Source organism: Carassius carassius, chromosome 6, assembly GCF_963082965.1.
Source record: "Carassius carassius chromosome 6, fCarCar2.1, whole genome shotgun sequence".
Lineage (NCBI taxonomy): Eukaryota > Metazoa > Chordata > Actinopteri > Cypriniformes > Cyprinidae > Carassius > Carassius carassius.
The window spans coordinates 23,169,981-23,192,114 of NC_081760.1; the positions used below are offsets into that span (position 1 = coordinate 23,169,981).

Here is a 22,134-nt window from a genome sequence, read left to right on the forward strand (position 1 = left end):
AATGCATCTTGGCTGAACTGGAACTCACCCAATGTTTCTCCTCAGTTCAATCTCCATGTCTGCAGCTCTTAAATAACCTTTATTCTGTACGGTTCAAGGGAATGCTTGATTTGAGACTGAAATGAGGCGGAAAACTAACTGGCACAGGAGTACAATAAAGACACTAGGAGCAAATGCTTTAATGGAGATTACAGGTGCCTCATGGACAAAAAGCAGGGTGGGTTTGGAACAAGCCAAAAGGTGACTTTAGAAAGGTGAAAGCGATTTAAACCCAGCATTGCGGGATTGAAATACTTTAAGTGATTTATAGCTTAGCTCTATGCTGTGCTTTTTCCACCAACATGCAATGCATCATAAAGGGCCACTACACAAAGGGAATGAGCTATTGAGTGCTGTATTTGAGAGACTGATGAATGAGACTAGGGTTGTGAATGTGGCGTTCCTCAGAACAAGCTATTGTTTACAATGGTTTAGGTTTAAGGGTGAGGGTGAATGAGAATATAGTTTATAAAGAGGCCAATGAATCTACTTGTCATATGAGGTATGCATTATATCTATTCAGTAATAAAGTGTGTGGGTAGAAGGTAATTTTCCTGCATTGACATCAGTATTGCACAAAAAAGCACTACACGCAGAATATTGAGCACAGAGACATAGATGTTTATCAGAGACTGCATTATATATCACATATGATGCTGCAAATTAAATCAATGTAATGTATAAGACTCCACAGTTTTTATGGGCATTACTACTTATCAGATATAATCTGATAGAAGTATAAGTTTGAAAATCATATTTAAATTTATTAATATTTTAAGCAATAGCAAAAAAAACATTGTATGGGCCCAAAATTATCGATTTAGAAAATCATTAGGATACTGAGTAAAGATCATGTTCCATGACCATAAATATATAAAAACTTAATTTTTAAAAAGTAATATGCATTGCTAAGAACTTAATTTGGATAAGTCCATTTTCTCAGTATTTAGATTTGTTTTGCACCCTCAGATTCCAGATTTTCAAATAGTTGTATCTCAGCCAAATATTGTCCTATCCTAACAAACCACACATCACATTTATGCTACCCTGTGTGTTAGGTTACCAGTGTGTTGGATTAAAGAATTTATAAACTACCTTCTTCATCTTCGTGCATTTAATACAGTTTAGTTGTGACCGAAGACCAGACCCAAAAAGAAAGAATATATTGACATGCCATTATCTAGTTTTATTTAAATTTTTCCGGTTTGTCAGTGTTTTTTGTCAATGGATCACTCTGCCACTGTCCACCTGCTCTGCCTTGTTCAGGAGACCCGCTCCCTCGAGGAACATGTTGAGGAATTCGTCAGTCTCGCCAATCAGACCACCTTCCCAGATGACTGCCCGTGCATGTTTCTGCATGCCGGACTGACAACCGGCACATGAGAGCAAGGAGGGCCCTTGAGGGTGCTTCGCTGCTTATGTGGAGTAGGTGCTGAACTCCTGCAAATCTGCTTTCACTGGTGGCCTTGTGAATGAAGACACAATCCCCACACCCAACCCACTGCCCAGCCAGTCACCAACACCACTGCATGATGGGTCTGCCTGATACCACCACAGATGGAAAGCCAGAGCCCACCATTACTTAAGACCGATTGCAAGAAGAAGTGTCTTTATCTGCCATCACCCTGGAGCTTGAGCTGACTGATGCGTCTGACCAGGTGAGCCAGCAACACCGCACATGCTGGAGAGAGTATTAGTGGAGTTAGAGGGAAATGATGTGAGCAATGCCCAATCTCCCACCACTGAGAGTGAGCCTTTACTGGATTTGGACACTGTTTTATAGTTTTTATAGTTTGCTTCCCCTAAGCCTGCTTGACTCGTCTTCTTTCTGACTCGCTGGTCCCACTCAGCCTCCCTCTCTCACCTCTCCTCTCCAAATTGCTTTAAGAGACTTCCTGCAGTCCAGTCATCTTTGCCCCCATCAGTCCCTCTATTTCACCTCCTCTCAGTGGTGGGGCTAAATCTCAGGACTGTCGGGAGTCTTCGTCTCCTGGACTTGAGGATCCAGCGGCTCTCACTCCAGCCTCAGTTGGCCTCTCTTCACCTTGTCCCGCCATCCAGACTCTTGCTGCCGTGGACCATTGGCCATTTGGCCTCACCGTGCTCCCTCGTTCAGTCGATTCCACCTGGGTTGGACTTTGCCATGCCTCCACTGCTGACTTGCACTCCCGCTCCACTCTCCCTCAGGTTCTGCCTCCTTCCTCGGTTGATCCAGTTCCTTTTCTGGCCTCCGGATCCCCACCCACATCTTGGGCAATCATCACGATGGCTCCATCGCATGGCAGGATCCTCAGCATTGCTCCACCTCCTTGGCTTTTGTCTGCACCGTAGGCTCCACCTCTGTCATCATTGCCCCCAGTCATCCCAGGGCAGTGTGTGTCCCTATCATGCCTTGGCTCCTCCCTCCAATGATGCCACCATGGAGCGCAGTCCTGGCCTGGATCTCCACCTATCCTCTCCTGCTCAAGCCTCATCCCTTGTCATCTTCTCCACCTGCACTTCCCTTGATTTTGTTTGTTATACTCCTCTCAGTCTTCCATCCTCCTCTGGAAACTTATCCTGCTGCATCTCTCTGCTGGCGTGCCTGCCCTTTGCCATGCCTTCGCCATCTCCTTATCCTCCTTGCCACCACATACTTCTCTCTATGTGTGAGGTCACGCCTTCCGGGAGGGGGCAATCTGTCACAGTGTCATTCAGTTTGGACTTTGTTTTCCTCTTGCACCATTCCCCTTCATTGTGTTAATTGTGTCATTCTGTTCAGGTGTGTGTAATCAATTATCCATGTTTGGTCTGTGTATTTAAATTCCAGTCTCGCCTACATCTGTGTTAATGCTACCCTGTGTGTTGGATTAAAGACTTTATAAACCTTCTTCTTAGTCTTTGCCCATTTAATACAGAGTAGCTGTGACTGCCTTGCAATAAAAAAGGTCAAAATATTGTATATTTGAAAGAGACTTACTGATTAGTTAGGGGTGGAGAACGTCAGTCATGGAGAGCTGCAACACTGCAGAGTTTTGCTTCAACCCTAATCAAACACACTTGAACAAGCTAATCAAGGTCTGAAGGGATACTAGAAAGCTACAGGCAGGTGAGTTTATTTGGTTGTAGCTGAACTCTGCAGGGTTGTGGCTCTCTGGGACTGGAGTTTGCCACCCCTGGTCTATATTTTATCAAGTTTAAAGCAGATTTACAGGAGACATTATAAGTTAATAAATCGATACTTTTTATGGATTATTCATAAAAAAACAAAACAAACAAGCATTAGTGAATAGATCTGGACATGAAAATAAGGTGCATGTCATTGATTTCTTACTCCAATCGTTTCATTGTAATTTACTTGTGTATTACACTTCTTGCAAGTTATAAACATGCAGTAAACACTACACCATAAATTACACTTTAACTATATGCAATGCTTGAAATGTCATTGTTTTTTAATGTGGCATAAGGTCGTGTGTTTGTTATGAATTGATATTTACATGCATGGGAAACAATAGCGTGTGTTTGAGCACACAAGCTCCAGGCAATCTCAGCAGGGCACTGGCTGCGCTGAGCTCCATAAAACTGCCTCCTCTGCTGCCTCTAACTGCCCCTGTGCCTCTCCCATTATTCATAGTTTCCAACAACTGCACCACCCGAGCCCTAGTTGTCTTTAAAAGGTGTGCATTTTTACTGCCCCACCAGATAAATGTGTTTCCCACTCTCATTCTCGCTCAGAAACATCGCCCCAGGATAACATTGGTTCCCCTGACACAAACACACATATATTAACGATTTACACAGGCACGCACACACCAACAGACACACACCTTATCGTTTCCTCCTGATACTAAATCCCTGGATTAACAAGCATTTTAATGTGAAATGCTCTAACTGACGTATGCAGAATCTTTCCTTCGGAAGGAAGTATACATTTTCCCAAGGTGGTGATAAGGGTCCATTCATGCAGTTTTGAAAATGTGACCATTGGAGTAAAGATGACTACAAGATCACCATAATTTGTAATGTTCACATCTCTTACCTAGCATGCTTCTGCAGAGCAACGTTGAGCCCTGCACCATAGTGACCGCTGTGTCTCATCGTGGCATGAAATTAGAAATGCGAATTCCCCAGAGGCAGCCACGCTCATTCATGCAGGAAGTGAAGTGTCAATTTTAAGGAGATGAGAATAGAAGATGAGAGGGAGTGAAAGCGAAGGAAAAAGAGCAAGGGAGAGAGGCAGGTGTAGACATTGAAATTAAATAATTTTGGCATGTTATTTAAACTCTGCATGCAAATGTCAGTGACAGGAAAACCTCTCTACGCACACACTTCCAGGTTGCTGAGAAGGTAATGACAGACTTCAAACATCTACTACTGATCAAAAACAACAGAAAATGATAAAATAACTTTTATCCGAATGTTTTGCGAACTTGAAAAGTGCTTATTGAAGTGCTGTAGCTCTTCAGATCAGCAGCAACAAATATCTGATATCTACAAGATTATCGTGGCCAAAATAATTCACAATTATGATGTTATTACGCTATCTATAAGTACCTTTGGGAATATGTATATTATGCTATTAGTCAAATTCATCTTTAACTCACACACTGGCAAGCTGTGGGTGTGGTGTGGGTAGAGTAACTTGTTTTTTCTGTCAATATCCAACATGATTTTGTGCGGCAGTTGTAACTACACATTGTATCTACTTCTTATTTCCGTTTTATGATGGGTGCAACCAGCGTTAAGGTGCAATGTGGGACCTACTATGTGGGAGTGTCAACCAGTTACAAGTGATGGTTTATTTTCGATATTATTGTGTATTGTGTAATATTAACATGATATAAATATTTCACTTTTAAAAAATATCATGATTGTCATCACAAGTGGTATATTGCAATACTCCTACAGAGAGCAAATGCTTTTGATTTGTCTGTGATTGTTTGAAAAAGAATAATGCAAGAGTCAAACTGCTTCTTGATACTCAGACCTCTGCTGTCTGTTCACAGTGTCTGGAGCCATGCAAAGACTCATGGGAGTTGAAAGACGGACCTTGTCGAGATTTATGTGAGGTACAGACCACAGCATTTTTAACTGATCTAGTAGTTTCTGGGATGTGCTCTCAACAAGAAAAAAAATATATATACAAAATGGCTGAACTTGGTGTTCTGGCATACCAAATATTAATCCTCCATTGTTTTTCTTGACAGACTTGGCTACTGTTTAAGTGGTCTCCCATTGTTTACCAGGATAATGTTCTGTTCTGCTCTGATCTTCTTTTTAAACAGTCTGAGAATGTTTTTGATCATTTCTCTTTGGTCTTGAATCCTGTTATTGTGGCATTTCTCTACAATTCAAAACTCTTGGCTTTGTAAGATCTAGATTTTCCTATTTCGTTGGCTATAAATGCACTGTTAAGGGCAATGGGGACTTAAAACAATGAATATTAGTTCTTTCAATTGCCAGCATTGATTAGGACCTTCATCCATCATTTTAGACTTGTATAACACTAAGCAACATGAAATCTGCTCATTCACAACACATGTAATGTCTTGTGTCGAACATAGTGCCAAAAACAATCCATCCAAAATCCATTCTCAAAGCCAGCTAAAAAACAATACATCTTTCATATAGATTTAAACTGCATGTTAAAGTCTGTTAAAGTTTCAGTAATATAATTTTCTATAATTATATTTCCAATATAAGCTGGAATAGGCTCCAGAATCCCCAATGACCCTACATAGGACAAGGGTTTGGGAAAATGATTATATTATATTATATTATATTATATTATATTATATTATATTATATTATATTATATTATATTATATTATATTATATTATATTATATTATATTATATTATATGCTCCTGTATCCCTGAAAAAAAAGAAAAAAAAATATATATATATATAAGTTAATATGTAATGCTAATTGCAAGTAGAAAGGTTATGTGTGAAAATACATGCATACTAGAGATCGACCGATATGGGTTTTTCTATAGCCGATGCCGATGTTTAGAGATATGATATGTGATGCAGATTTTTAGGGCCAATATCTTCGAATCTTAATTTTGTCCACTGCATGGTATTAAAATAAAAAATGTATCCAAAGTTAACCAAACAAATCAATAAACTGACCAAGTATTAAATATATAAAAGAGGTAATTTCCACAGTCAGTGATGGTTTGGGGTGCCATGTCATCTGCTGGTGTTGGTCCACTGTGTTTTCTGAGGTCCAAGGTCAACACAGCCGTATACCAGGAAGTTTTAGAGCACTTCATGCTTCCTGCTGCTGACCAACTTTATGGAGATGCAGATTTCATTTTCCAACAGGACTTGGCACCTGCACACAGTGACAAAGCTACCAGTACCTGGTTTAAGGACCATGGTATTCCTGTTCATAATTGGCCAGCAAACTCGCCTGACCTAAACCCCATAGAAAATCTATGGGGTATTGTGAAGAGGAAGATGAGATATGACAGACCCAACAATGCAGAAGAGCTGAAGGCCACTATCAGAGCAACCTGGGCTCTCATAACACCTGAGCAATGCCACAGACTGATCGACTCCATGCCATGACGCATTGCTGCAGTAATTCAGGCAAAAGGAGCCCCAACTAAGTATTGAGTGCTGTACATGCTCATACTTTTAATTTTCATACTTTTTAGTTGGTCAATCATTTACATAAGTTTTAGACCATTTATCAAGCAGAATTTTTCAAGTTTGTTGGAACATAAATATAAACTTAAATATACATTTAAATAAAATAAATAATATTTTATAAATAAAAAAATCAATTAAACTGAAAAATATAAAAAAGAAAATATATAAAAAATAAATAATAGTAGTGCTGCAAACACACTAGCAACCAGCAACATTTGTGTTTGGTATAAATGACACAGAACATCTAAAGTGCATTCTAATTTCAAATTTACATTACAGACTGTTCATTATTAAAATAAAGTACAGTCAACCAAACATATAAAAGGTTACACTGGTCAGTTTAAATAGACCGTAGTATACCGTTCCACTCTGCTATTATGCCAAGGACGTTTTTGCTCATGTGAAGAGGATAATCTTTTCCATCTAGTTTACATAAAAAAAAAATATTATTATTATATATATATTATTATTATTAATAATAATAATAATATATATATATATATATATATATATATATATATATTTTAACATTCAGATACATTGCGAATATGGAAACATTTGGATATGTGCAGAACGAGACCTCGTATGGAATCACGCATGCACTGTCACGATCTAATGCACTGTAAATGCTGGATTTTTAAAAAACAAATAGGCCTAGCAGAATGCAAAAATTCAAAATCAAAAATTTTGCAGAACAGGATCAAATAAAGTACTGGTCATAATACTTGCATAAAATGTTTGATGTGATAAAAGCGGTTCACTGACTGCGCAGCACAGCCACAAGTGCCACAGTTACGTTTGGGATAATTTTATTTTTAATACTATAGTGTCATTTGAAAACATTGCAACTGCGTTTTAAAATACAACAACGAGCACCAGGAATCCATTTAAAGAGGCCTTGACGTTCTCCTTGACGGGAAACAATTTAAAATGAACTCAAACGTATGGCGCGCTCTCTTCATTTTATCGAATGATCATAATCACATCTATTCATTTTACAGTCCTGCTACTAGCATTTTATTCAGACTAAAACCCCTTTAATTCAGGTGAGAAAGCTTTTTTCCACGTTGCTTTTGCACATAATAATAATACCGCTGCAGAAGCATTTTGCAGCATTAAGGTTATTAATTGATCGTTAATTTAAACGACGATCGATCATGGAAATTATCGAATATTGACATCCCTAAATGCAAATGAGTTGGATGGAAACCTGGCTATTGTCTGCATCAAACCATGCTTCCGAACAAATGTCATTCACCGTTCCGGGCAGCTCCAGGACAGCTGTCTCTCCGATCACGGTGCTGTCTGTGAGCGGGGAGGAGTAACATAGCCCTCAATCATGCTGCAGTGTTTGTGAGAGCTGCCAACTTCTCCACCCCATTTACAGAGTGAAATTCTCTTACTACCTTTATCTCCCAGGACTGTTGTTGAATCTTCCAAAAGTTTTGGCTTGGGGTCCTTCACATGTGTCAGCAGAACTTTCCACCGCACCAATAACACGGGGCTGCCGGCCGACGTGCCTGACTTTTTAATCGGCGCTATTAAACACGGATATCGGCAGATGCCAAAATATATTAAAAAATAACAATGATAAAAATGACCGATATATCGGTCAACCTCTAATGCATACATGTTTTGAGAGTGAATGATACTCAAAGTGTGAGTCCAAAATCCATTGACAAATGAATTGCTAGAATGTATGACGATGATATACAGGTGTTAAAGTTTGGTTCTTTACACTATGACATCTCCTCAGCATGCATTTCCCAAGCGTCATGGCGAGTGTGTGACAAGTTGTGAGTTCCTGCGATCAGTGATGGTGGTGAAACAGGGTGACTGTCCGGCACCAGAAAGAGCCAGCGGGTTTGCAGCTGCCTGTGTGGAGGGATGTGAGGAAGATGGAGAGTGTTCAACCCAGAAGAAATGCTGCCCAAACGGCTGTGGACACACATGCCAGTCCCCTAAGAACCTTTACAGGGGTAAGACCTGCTACTGAACCTGGCTTAACCCAGTTATCAGTTAGTTTTTAACCCCACCTGATGATACAAATAACTGGTACCTTTTTGCATGTTATCTGGAGCAGATTGTTGTTAAAGGCATATTTCACCCAAAAATTTAAATTTGCTGAAAATGTAATCACTCTAGGGCCATCCAATATGTAGATGAGTTCGTTTCTCCATGAGAACAGATTTGGAGAAATTTTTATTTACAACACTTGCTCACCAATGGTTCCTCTGCAGTGAATGCGAGCCATAAGAATGAGAGTCCAAACAGCTGATAAAAACATCAAAGCAATCCATAAGTAGTCGAAAAAGGAGTCAGAAACTTTGAGAACCACTGACATAGAGGAACTGTTAACTTCTGATTTTTCATTTTTCGTACAAATTAAAAACATTCTGTTTCAAAATGTAATAAAGTGTCCTGAAATTAACCATGATAGGATTTGAGGAAAGAAAAAACCTTATGCAGGTTAGGTTAGGTTATGTGCCCTTATGTCCTTTAAAAAGTCACACCAAATAGAAAACGAAAAAGCATATTTTTTGCTCAGACTAAAGCAAGTATGAATATATTGTTCTTGATAGACTACTGGATGGAATAAAGCCATATCCAGGTTGTTCTTTCTCAGGTTGAGATTTGCTGTTTTTTCTTGTCTAACTAATACTAATAATATGTTTTATTTACATAGTGCCTTTCAAATACCCAAGGACACTTTACATAAGGTAAACAGCCAAACAGCAGACAGAGGTTAAATTATATGCAATATACAATATACTGTAAGTTACAAAACAAGCATAGAACAGAAAATTAAGGCAAGCGATCAATTAAGAAACATTGTAATAAGTGAGTTTTGAGAGCAGTTTTAAAGGTATGATGTGAAGAGATAAGACAGAGATCTTGTGGTAGTTTATTCCAGAGCTTGGCAGCAGAAATGCAGCAAGTCCTACCACCCAAAGTAGACAGACAGAATTTTGGTACTGCAAGCAAATTTTCAGAGCTCGATCTCAAAGTACGGACAGGGACATAGGGGAGATTTAATTCAGAAAAGTAAGAAGGTGCTAAACCATGACGGGCTTTGAAAACTTAAACTGAATACGATAGGTGATAGGATCGGTGACTGAATACAATAGGTGATAGGTGAGTTTTGGATTAGCTGCAAGCAATAAAGGACTTTGTTGTGTAGTTAATAATCCATACAACAATCCACCTTGATCTTCAGGTGCTCCTCTGAAGCCCAGAAAGGAGCTGGTCTTTGAGGAGCTGGAGTCTGGAGTGTTGGAAGTGCACTGGTCCTCCAAATTCAATGTGTCAGCGGAGCCAGTGCTGAATGTTCTGCAGAGGAGGTGGAACTACGGCATCCAGCCCAGTGAGGATGGAGCAACTGAGTGGCAAGTGGTGGCTAGAGTAAGTGTGTCTGTGTGTGTTACAGTCTTCAATAAAGGTCTCTAGGGGGCCCACAATACTGCAAGGGATTTGAAAATTATGGATTGCTCTGAAGCACATTTTTGTGAAAAATGAAAATATGCATTCACTAAAAAAACATCACATACAATTAAAATGAATGTAACACATACAGTTTAAATGTATTACATAAATGTATAGATACTTGAACTATTATACATTCAGTAGTCATTTTTTTATTTCCTGTGTAACATTATGGAACTTTTCTTTATCAGCTTTACCTGGTTCCCTTTAACAGGTATATTAAAGGATTCAAAGGAAGACAGAGGCTGGTATACAAAAAAAAATAATATCTTACTTTATCATCACAAATGGTATAGTTAAAATATTGAAGGTTGGCAAATAATACTGTCCATAGGCACACAAATGGCCAACAGCAGAACCTCACTATCACACAGTGTATCAAATACCACAATCTTAGTTAACACAGCACCCCCAATATGGAAACCCTGTACACGGCAAGCTCAAACTGAATAATACATGTGGAACCACCCCAAATCTATGCTAGGGTTAGCCTTGAGTAAGTGTTGCACAATGTTATGATACTGTTTGCCAAACCATTCAAAAAAAGAAACCACCCCTTCAGGAAAGTACAGAAAACAACAAACAAAACAAGCTAAATGTACAATACACTTTGGAGGTACAATATAATTCTCACATTTATAATAGGGGAAAGCGGCAATTACACCCCGAAGCACTCAGTTTCTGCAATAAATCACAAACCTACCATAAGTACACATAGCATAAAACCAACTGCACCAGTTTCCTTCTAACTGTATTATTCTTCCCTGGTTTACACAATAGTGTTTCATACAGTATAAAGTGTCACTTACAACATACCACACAGAATAAATATATAAAATCTATTTCTACTCACAGCAATGGTGCAACACATTTAAGCAGGGAAGAAGCAAACAATTGGCACAGTCCGTCCCACATTAATATATTAAATCATTACAAAATCACGTCAGTGAATCACCACCTTGCACTTGGGATCCCCGCTCCTAGTTGTATTAATTACTGGTGCTCCACCCGACTCCTCGGCATCCGGTTTAATCCCCAAAAAGCTAAGAGCGAGGAAAATAGTTCGATTAAAAGACGATCTCGTTTACCGAGCTCTCTGCGTTACACGCAGCAGTCAAGAAACAGCAGCTTACCGTTCCTGTTTACAGCTACGACAGCAATTCGCCCGTATGAATGAAAAGCTCTCGTTGTTCCGACTCGCAACGTCCCTGCTTTTGATTGAGGACAAAAGCCAAGCGCCGACCAGTTACTCGTCCCGCTTTTAACAAGCTGCGCCTGACGCGAAGATACACTTCTGCTATAAATAACTTTTCAGCTCGCACTTAATGCACGCTGACCGGGCCAACCAAAACGATTCATCCACCCTGCACCCTGCTTTTATCTACTTCCTATTGGAAAACTATGTACAGGAAGTTAGCCTGCAACAGACTCCCTCTGTAGGACTGGAGTAAGTATAGATAGCCTACATAGGCGTCTAAATCCCAACTAAAACACTTAATCTGGTCACACCTGTAGTCATTTATATGCTCCTTCCTAAACTCATTCTTCTGTGTTTGTGTACTCTAGACATCAGAAGAGCGTGTGTGGCTGACGGACATTCGGCCCGGTCGCTGGTACCAGTTCAGGGTGGCAGCAGTCAATGTTCATGGCACCAGAGGATACACCACTCCAAGCAGACACTTCAGATCCTTTAAAGGTGAGATCAAGAAACTGTAATCTAATGGGATTCTATTCCATTTTATAATAAGAAGAATAATTAAAATAACATGTTATCCTTTCTAACTGTAACCGTATGTTAAATTTCACCCTCTCTCAGATCCTGCCACTCCCCCGGCACCATCTGAACTTCACGTCAGTGACATGACCTTTGGTGCAGATCGCTCTGTGTCTGTCCGCCTCAGCTGGAGCATGTCTGCTGATTTAGACATCCCTGTTAACCTCTACAAACTCTCCTGGAGCTGTTCTGACCATACTATTCCATCCAAACTCAAGAGGAGACAGACTACAAAAGGGGTAATTCATTTAGTCTGCCCACACACTCCCTCTCTGCCCATTTGCTTTCATTTGCTCATGTATTGGATTGTTCCCAAAACCCTTCAAGGGTTAACTCCCAAGCCCCTTCTTTCAGCAAGCCACAACAAATTAGAAATCTTAGTGCAAATAAGTGAAAGATAAACAACTCCGGATTGGGCTTTTGATCACACCAAGCCCTATTTTCAAGGGCTTCAGACACCAAACTAGGGTGGTACTGCATTGCGTCACCACTCTTGGCAAATGCAAACATTTCTGGGCGCCATTTGATATACTGCCAAAAACAGCATATCAATTCTAGTTGTGCTTGAGAAAAGGAAATCTCTCAAAAACAGCTGAATAGTTTTTCTTTCAGTGAGATCATGCTGAAGAGTTTATTTTTTCCTCCTTTAGGAATCCAAGAGATGGCAGTTGATTCTTATTTGTATGTTATATTTCTGAGGGCTCTGTCAGTTGCATTACATTTTTTTTTAAATAGTTAATGCGGACAAACGTAAACCATGCTGCTTTTACTGTTTGGCTCTGCTAGATAATAGGGAAAAATATGCTGATTACTCTAGTTCACAATGATTACATAAGATAACATACGATTACAACACAATCTGCAAAAATTCTGATAACTTTACAGCTCTTTTGTTGCCTAACTCTTTTTGCTGTGTGATGTATATGATTACCAATAGAAGTGATATTAAAATGTAACTCAGCTACAGTATTAGATCCAATGTTGAATTAAGTGAATTAAGAATCTAATCTGTTCTGTGGGATGAGTTTGGAGAAAAATGCTGACATTGTTTAAAAATGTTTTTATTTTTTATTGGTGTCATACATTTTTAGAATTTTTTATTATCTACAACAGTTGTATATTATACACTAATGTTAAAGTATATTTGGGATCGGCAGATTTCTTAATGTTTTTGAAAGAAGATCATTATTGTTTCCACTGAATAATTATTGCATAAATATGTTACATTCAGGCTTAATTGATGCTGTACGAATTTGACTGCCGAGCAGGCCAATGAATTAAAATTTAAAATTAAAAGGAAATGTTCACTTAAAGGTTCTTTGGGTTCTACTTTGGAATCACTGTAAACATCCTTTTTGGAAACTTTATTTTTAAGCAGTATTCTTTTATTTGGCCTAACTTTGTGTTAATGGTCAGATTTACTTTTAGATGGTGTATTAAAGCCTCTTAAGTTATCCAGGCAAACCGATAAGCCATAAGTGGATTTATCTTTTTTTTCAGTATTTTTAGTTGATCAATATTCCCTAATTACTCATTTCATGTGCAAATGTAGTCCAATGGTCTCTGGTAACTAAAATCAGTAAATTGCTCCCAACACTGGCCATTTAAAGCAGCTAAAGTTGATTCTGGATCTGCTTCAGAAGAGCATGTTCTTTGCATGCTCTTTTTGTAATTAGACTTCTCCAAGGATTATCAAATAATTTGTATGTTTTTTGCATGCATGCATGAGGTGCAGTTTTGTATGGCCCTCCACCTAAAATGAGATTATTGGCTAGTTAAAAATTCTACATAGGGTTACCTTCCATTTCCATTTGTTCTTGTTTTATTTTTTGGGATTCGGATTGCCATGACTGTTCTAATCCTTGCCTGTGGGTTCGTGTGTGTGTGTGGAGGACTCTACCTTTGCTGAGCTGGACGACTTGAGAGAGAACAGGAGTTACACTGTGGAGTTGCAGGCAGTTTCATACTGGGGTCAGGTCCCTCTCAAGAGCTCCAAGGCCATTCTTCAGTTTACTACAAGCCAAAGACAATCTGGTACAAAACTATTTAATTGCTATACATTTTTTTTTTTTTTTTGCTTGATACATACCAGCACTCATTTGGGTGTTGTGAAATACAGTGAAAAACAGCTGTAAATGTTTTCAATTTGTAACGTTAAACTTTTCCCCCATATTTGATGTCATTCAGATTTGGAAAGCACAGTCAGCCCGGTCTTTATAAAACCCCAGTCTGATCTATCAGACGTGGGCACTCCATTCTATCAAGATGGTCAGCTTCAGGTCCGGGTCTACTGGAAAAAGAAAGGTATGCCAGTTGCAATAGATCACGTCTTTTATCTAGAAAACTGTCCTGTTACTGTTTTCCCTCCTTAGAGCTGCTTTGTAATTATGTAAACATTGTGCTCATTAAAGAGTTAAGAAACAGAATGATATGTAATTAAACGAAGAACAATAGCTCTTTGTTTTGGGAAGTGATAAGAACCACTCTTGTAATAAGTGTGGAGCTGTTTGTGTGCTAACATGAGCTGATGAGGCATGTCTCAGCCTAACTTTGCATGCAGCAAATTACATTTTAACAGTTTCATTCTGTCAGTGAGTGATGAGATAATTCTCCATTAAACTCACAAATGAAAACTGCCATAGAAGTGAAAAAAACATTTAAGTCATACTAAGCCATGCAAAATGGTGCTTGAAATCTTCTGTTGACCTCTGTTTTGAATTTCAGTATGACGTAAGAGTCATACTGGCCACATGTCAAATCCTTTAATCTCTCTAATGGATGTCCAGCAGATTTATCTCATACTGATCTGTCAGGCACATTCTCAAGATTGCTTTGCTTTGCATATTTTGCATATTCTCTGGATGAATTAAAAGCATTGATTTCTACAGGGCATATTACTGAGCACTGATTACTTGTAAGGTCTAAATGGATCATTCTTGATGATTATCATAAACTGTTTGTTTACTGATGAAGATTTTTAAAATGACTAATATAATGAAAGGCTTATCCAGGTTTTTAAATATTTATCAAAAAGATGTGTTGAAAAGGATAGCTCATCCAAAAATTAACATGTGTTATCATTTACTCACCCACATGTTTTTCCAAACCAAGACTTACTTTCTTCTGTGGATAATATTTCTAAGAAATTCTATATTTTTATTCACAGTTTTTGCTAATACACTGAAAGTCAGTGGGGTTCTTGATATCACTAAAAAAGACATAGTTCAACAATAAATAAATGCAAATAATTTTGGAAGATATGAGAGTAAGTGATGACAGAATAATTTTTTTGGTGTAAATTACAGTTTCAAGTAGTTAATATTAATTAACTTAAGTATCAGATAACATTTGGCCAGCCCATACAGTAGAAATAGTTTCAGGCAAAAACAAAGCATCAGTTTGCGTGTCATCAAGCAACACACAGATTGGAAGTCGGTTTGGAACAGCATATATGAATGGAGCAAAATAAACTTCCTGACCCCCTCTCAGAGCCCTCCACAATCACATTCAGAATCTGCCATTTCATAAACTCACCTAAAGGATTATTAGGAACACCTGTTCAATTTCTCATTAATGCAATTATCTAATCAACCAATCACATGGCAGTTGCTTCAATGCATTTAGGGGTGTGGTCCTGGTCAAGACAATCTCCTGAACTCCAAACTGAATGTCAGAATGGGAAAGAAAGGTGATTTGAGCAATTTTGAGCGTGGCATGGTTGTTGGTGCCAGACGGGCCGGTCTGAGTATTTCACAATCTGCTCAGTTACTGGGATTTTCACACACAACCATTTCTAGGGTTTACAAAGAATGGTGTGAAAAGGGAAAAACATCCAGTATGTGGCAGTCCTGTGGGCGAAAATGCCTTGTTGCTGCTAGAGGTCAGAGGAGAATGGGCCAACTGATTCAAGCTGATAGAAGAGCAACTTTGACTGAAATAACCACTTGATACAACCGAGGTATGCAGCAAAGCATTTGTGAATCCACAACACGCACAACCTTGAGGCGGATGGGCTACAACAGCAGAAGACACCACTGGGTACCACTCATCTCCACTACAAATAGGAAAAAGAGGCTACAATTTGCACTCTCACCAAAATTAGACAGTTGAAGACTGGAAAAATGTTGCCTGGTCTGACGAGTCTCGATTTCTGTTGAGACATTCAGATGGTAGAGTCAGAATTTGGCGTAAACAGAATGAGAACATGGATCCATCATGCCTTGTTACCACTGTGCAGGCTGCTGGTGGTGGTGTAATGGTGTGGGGGATGTTTTCTTGGAACACTTTAGGCCCCTTGGTGCCAATTGGGCATCATTTAAATGCCACGGCCTACCTGAGAATTGTTTCTGACCATGTCCATCCCTTTATGACCACCATGTACCCATCCTCTGATGGCTACTTCCAGCAGGATAATGCACCATGTCACAAAGCTCGAATCATTTCAAATTGGTTTCTTGAACATGACAATGAGTTCACTGTACTGAAATGGCCCCACAGTCACCAGATCTCAACCCAATAGAGCATCTTTGGGATGTGGTGGAACGGGAGCTTCGTGCCCTGGATGTGCATCCCACAAATCTCCATCAACTGCAAGATGCTATCCTATCAATATAGGCCAACATTTCTAAAGAATGCTTTCAGCACCTTGTTGAATCAATGTCACGTAGAATTAAGGCAGTTCTGAAGGCAAAAGGGGGTCAAACACAGTATTAGTATGGTGTTCCTAATAATCCTTTAGGTGAGTGTATTTCGCCATCTCTCCTTTTCAGATCCCACTGTGAATCGTTACCGTGTGCAGTGGTCTCCGGAATTCTGCAGTCACAATGGATCCAGAACACAGGAGAAGCTCATCACCCAGGTAACCAGTCAGGAATGTGTCTTCTATCCTCCCTACAGGTGCGAGGCCACATTCCGACAGCTCATACATAGGCTGAATTTCCTGGGAGAGTGTTTGTGTTGTTCATTGATCATTCATGCTGCATAACTCACCATTAGGAGGCACATCCCAATTCCAGAGAGATTTCTTTACTAAACTGCAGAGAATTATGAGACAAAACATTCTTTTAAACATCCTTAGGTTTAGATTTTCGTCAGTGTAATTATGTCATTTACAATGTGAGAGGTTGTGTTAAAATCTTTGACAATGAAAAAGGGGAGAATATCTTCAGCATGAAAATAAATCTTTCTTGACATATGCAAAACATGAACTATAGGTTTTCCCATTGTGGCTCACAGCTATGCTGGATGTGGTGATAGGTGATCAGTCATCATATTTCTACTTGAATTCTTCTCAGTGGAGTTGGAATAAAGTTTCACTTTGCTCTCTTCTCATGTCACTGAGCAGGAGAATTTCGCCAGCCTTCATGGCCTTCAGTTCTCTTGCAAGTATAAAGTGATCATCCAGCCTGCAGGGTCAAAGGGTAGAGCCCAGGCAGAAAGCACGACCTTCTACACCCCGTCCTGTGCTACCATCCAGAGCAAGAGTCCCAAACCCATCCCCTGCTCCACAGTCTCAGGTAATACTAAAATTTGATTTCTCAGAACATGATAACTGTATTGCTGTAATCTGCAAAACTGCTTTGGTTATGAGGTATGTTGGATCAAATGGGTGGGTCAAAGAATCTTCTTGCAAATGTACTCTTTGTTATCATTTAGGATTTATGGTTTTGGAAAAAAAATATACATTACATATTACCTTGAATATTTGAGTGTACACACAAATTTTTATTAAATATTTTACGGTATTTTTTTATTTATTTATTAATTAATGTGTGCTTTTTTTCTGCATGTTGGGTGGATCGCTTACATTTATTTGCCTTAAAAAAAAAAACCTGATTACATATTTCCTCATAACATGAATATTTGAATATTTGCATGTTGGGTGGATCATTTAAATGTTGTTGCCGTTTTTGAAAAAACAAACAAACAAACACAACAAGAGAAATAGTACTAATAGAAAAAAAGAAAAGAAAAATCTTAATAAAATAGATTATGCCAAACTTTCTTCTCAGGAAATTAACTTAAATTCAGTTCAACTCAACACAACAAGTCAATTCAGTTCAATTCATGTTTTCATTTTGACATCAGGGCAATTGTGTCTTTGTAACATTTTAATTTATGGCCAAAAATCCCAGAAAAAAAAACATAACTTTTTGAGTGTTTTGCATTTATGCCCTATATCTATTACTGGTATATGGTTTAATGTGTCTTATATGAATTTTTATGTTGTCTCAATCAGCAGCGGTTCCTCCAAAGGTCCTGGTCAAGGCAGAGAACCTGACGGCATCATTCTCGGTCTACATGGGGAACGTGACCGGCCTGTTCTCATGGATGGTGGCCATGCCTCAACCGCCACAGCAGGTCACAGGATATCAGGTCACATGGGCAGAGGTCATCACAGAGAGCCGCAGAAATAATTTGCCCAACAGCCTCATATCCCAGTCTCAAATCCTGCCTCCAGTAAGTCACGTTAAATAATGATTGCTGGTCAAGAGCATACAGTATGTTGTGTTTTGCACACTGTTCACAAGCATGAGATATGTTTTCATTTTGGACACTAGTGTGCTGGTCCAGCAGCAAGACCATCAAACCAGAATACTGTAGAATATATACAGTTTTTGGTTCCATATTTGATCTTAGAAACTACTAAATTTGATAACTAAACCATAAATTTATTGTATTCATTGTATTAATACCAAAAAGTTCTTCTACAGTGTATCAATGTCTGTTCTTCTGCAATGTAACCTACCTTTCAAAAGCTTGAGGTCGTTTTTTAAATAAATGTCAATGTATCAAATCAAAAGTTAGAAGTATAAAAATATGTTTTCAATATTGATAGTAATAATAAACATTTCTTGAGCAGCAAAACAGCATATTAGAGTGATTTCTGAAGAATGAAGAGACACTGTAGACTGGAGTAATGACAGCTGAAATTCAACTTTACCATCATAGGAATAATTTTGTAGATATTTTTTTCAAATGCAAAATAGTTATTTTGAATTGTAATAATATTTCACAATACTGCTGTTTTCACTATACTTTTGATCAAATAAATGCAACCATGGTGAGCATAAGAGAACATGAAAAAACTTTACATCTTTAATCTTTCAGTCCCAAACAATAGTTAGTTTGTATTTTAATTCTTTTTCAGATTCAATTTTGAATGAACTAAAATATCTTCTCTTTCTTCACAAATAGGAGCGCAATATCTTGGTAGTTTCTGGTCTTCAGTTGGCATCTCTCTACAGGCTTGAGGTGCAGGCGATCACTACAGGAGGGCAAGGCCCAGCAACCTCCAGAACCTTTCAGACACCAGCTCACAGCAAGCCAGTCCTGCATTACAGTAAGTTCTTTAAACCTACAAGATGACATATGTGTATCTCCAAAGCACATACTACTCTGAAATAGCATCACCACTCACAATTTATCATTGAACATCTTTTGTGGACACTGACCTCTCCAGTGCAAAGAACTGCACCCCAATACGTAAATCTTAATAAGGGAGAGCTGAGAAGTCATTCTTGTTCATCGAAAGGCAAAGTTCAGAAGGTGTAGAAGAGGTCAAATGTCATGTGCAATTGGCCCCAGCTCTAGATGTGCAGGTCAACCAATAAATCATCTAATTGAGATGAATTGCTTTTCCTGTCTTGACTATAGTGTATATTTAACTTCGCAGAACCGAGGATTAAGAAACCCCATCTAAGGTCGGTGATAGAACGGCACTGAAGACCACACTGCAATGAATCATCCTGGACTCCTCAGGAACCAGACGAACCAAAGAACAGTTTATTGCCAATCGCATTTCAGCCTGAGCCAGTCAGCTGCCTCATAACTCAACATGAGGATCTGCTGTAATCTGAAGATCAAATTTGGATTGAGGTTACAATATTTAAAGCTCCAGTTATTTCCTGTGGGGGAACAGCTTCAACAAACAAATTAGAATGGAGTATGCAACAAAGACTAGGGCATCACAAGTAAAAGCCATATGATAAAAACAAAACAAGTGCAAATACAAAAAATAAAAAAGGTATTTGAAACTGTTACTTTGTGGTTATATGCCTAAAAGACATGCTTTGAATTGCACCCTCCCTTAAAAAATGGTTACCCACACCCTAAGCACTGCAAATTGAGCCTCTTTAATCCAATATTGCATGTAATGACTAATTTGGTTTGACTTGTAAATAAGCCTGAATCAATACAACTGTTTGTGGTTTTGCATGTGTTCATTAAGCATGGAATTTTACTGTTTGTATCATAATTGTGTCAATAGCAACAAATGAGGAATCAATGAAAAAAAAAATGACTGAAGCTCTTTAAAAAGAAAATGTCATTTAAGTTTATGAGGGTTTTGTGATGTGCGCTCTGTATGCTGTAGAGATATGTTTGCAGTGATGTCATTCATGTATATACTGTATGTTTCTTATTTATTTATGCAATATAAATGTGTTATGTGGATTTGTTACTGTGTGAATGCATGAATGTGTGTGTGTGTGTGTGTGTGTGCGTGTGTCCCCCCAGCATCATTCACAAAGTGACAAACCCTTGCAAGGAGATTTTGTATAGATATATTTGTAAATTCCCATAATGAATATTACTGTACATATTTTATATGAATAAAACTGTTAAACCTTGTTTCCCTTTACCAAGCTGGTTGTGTATTTTGTAATTACAAGGGTGAATATAATAATGGGAGTGAACGGTGTGTTATATAAATTTATCATGCCACTTAAGCAATATTCACTCAAACTGTATATTTAAAATACACAAATTCTCTAATAATATACATATAAACGCTACCAGAGTGCATATGAAATGTAAATAACCTGTTTACCTAAATATATCACGCATCACAAAGCAACATTTAATTGTATATATGTAAAATAAACCAAATCTATGCATGTCACACACATGTTAAATCCATACAAGCTTTAATAAATCCAAAAAGAGACCGAAACTGAGAGTAGCATCCACAACTCAGGATTGACATCAACAATATGTACAAATGTACACACTACTTTGGAACAAAAAAGTATCCAATTTGAGATAAATGAAACGTTCTGTTGATACAGCTACGCTGTGTTTTGCTTCTATTTCTGTGTTTGTGTGTGTGTTTGTGTGTGTGTGTGTGTGTGTGTGTGTGCAAACAAAGCATTCCTAAAGCCCAACGCTCAAGGGACAAGTATATGATTACTCAAACATACACTTATGCATGGAGGCTTTGCAGTCACTTTCATTAGAATTCAACTCCACATCTGGCCCTCGTGTCACAACTGCCATGTGTGTGTGTGTGTGTGCCTGTTTTTTATATGGAATGTTATTGTGCCCTGTTGTCATTAAGCTTTACAATAACATAAAAAAGAAGAAAAAAGACAGGAGACAATGTGGAATTTCGTATACAATATTCATTTATAGATCCTCAGTGAGATTGTTATGTTGTACATTCACTACAATATGCTGCAGATGTCGCACAATACAATGGACTATCACCAGAATATGTTTTAGCAACAATACAAAAGCAGTAGAGGTCTGTTATTGCCCTGATATTCAGACCAAGAGCATTTAGCATGACTGTTAGTGTGATATTTGCTTTTAAATAAAAGTGATATTGCCAGTTACTTTGTTTATATTTGCTCTGCCAACGAAAAGAGGATTCATTGCTCAAACAATGTCAAAGCGGAATCAATCATAGCTCATCTTCCGGTGTTTCATTCTTGATTGAATCTGTTTTGAATTTAAATTATTTGAGTGAAAGATTAAAAGACTCACTCTTTAAGGCAATATGAATTGTAATGAAGTATGAATACATGTTTTAGAATAAATCGGTTGAGCAAATAATTCAAAGATCTCATCTCAAATGTCACCCTACAGGGGCATTTTATTGTTGCTCTGTGAAATTTCTTGGGTGAATCTTGAATAGGAATCCATGCTATCTCGAGTTTTGTGCAAGGGCGACAAAGTTCCCTGCACAGATTTAGTTCATGTTGTTCAGATTGGTCAACTTTCAATTCACTGTTCCAGCCAACGGAAAGTTGCTTGGTTTGAAACTGACTGTGTGTGACTTAGTGTGCATGCCTGGTTCAGGCTGATAATGCTGACAACTTTATGGTCAGATTTTAAATGATTCTTTAAAATCACTAACAACCTCTCTGTTCAATCATTCTCTTGTCAGTGAGGCTTAAGTGGATTCAATGAAGTTG

General features: G+C 38.4%; 1 protein-coding gene and 1 long non-coding RNA gene across 3 annotated transcripts in view; one reads left to right on the forward strand and one right to left on the reverse strand.

Annotated features, from left to right (window-relative positions):
- The window catches only part of LOC132142513 (anosmin-1-like), a 28,625-nt gene extending 8,046 nt beyond the window's left edge, over positions 1 to 20,579 (forward strand). The window contains exons 3-14 of one of the 2 annotated variants that reach the window (XM_059552446.1): positions 5,028 to 5,090; positions 8,438 to 8,660; positions 9,899 to 10,083; positions 11,731 to 11,860; positions 11,981 to 12,177; positions 13,831 to 13,972; positions 14,126 to 14,242; positions 16,708 to 16,796; positions 17,283 to 17,454; positions 18,177 to 18,397; positions 19,136 to 19,280; positions 19,614 to 20,579. In XM_059552446.1, the coding sequence (XP_059408429.1) occupies positions 5,028 to 5,090; positions 8,438 to 8,660; positions 9,899 to 10,083; positions 11,731 to 11,860; positions 11,981 to 12,177; positions 13,831 to 13,972; positions 14,126 to 14,242; positions 16,708 to 16,796; positions 17,283 to 17,454; positions 18,177 to 18,397; positions 19,136 to 19,280; positions 19,614 to 19,663 (1,734 nt within the window). In that variant the 3' untranslated portion in view covers positions 19,664 to 20,579. The remainder of the gene's footprint in view (positions 1 to 5,027; positions 5,091 to 8,437; positions 8,661 to 9,898; positions 10,084 to 11,730; positions 11,861 to 11,980; positions 12,178 to 13,830; positions 13,973 to 14,125; positions 14,243 to 16,707; positions 16,797 to 17,282; positions 17,455 to 18,176; positions 18,398 to 19,135; positions 19,281 to 19,613) is intronic. The other variant, XM_059552447.1, reaches the window with a different exon arrangement.
- Positions 10,422 to 11,603, reverse strand: LOC132141928 (uncharacterized). The gene is made up of 2 exons (XR_009433968.1): positions 11,298 to 11,603; positions 10,422 to 11,207 (listed from the first exon to the last, which is right to left on the reverse strand). It is a non-coding gene; the product is annotated as an uncharacterized LOC132141928 (long non-coding RNA).
- Positions 20,580 to 22,134: the final 1,555 nt, after the last annotated feature.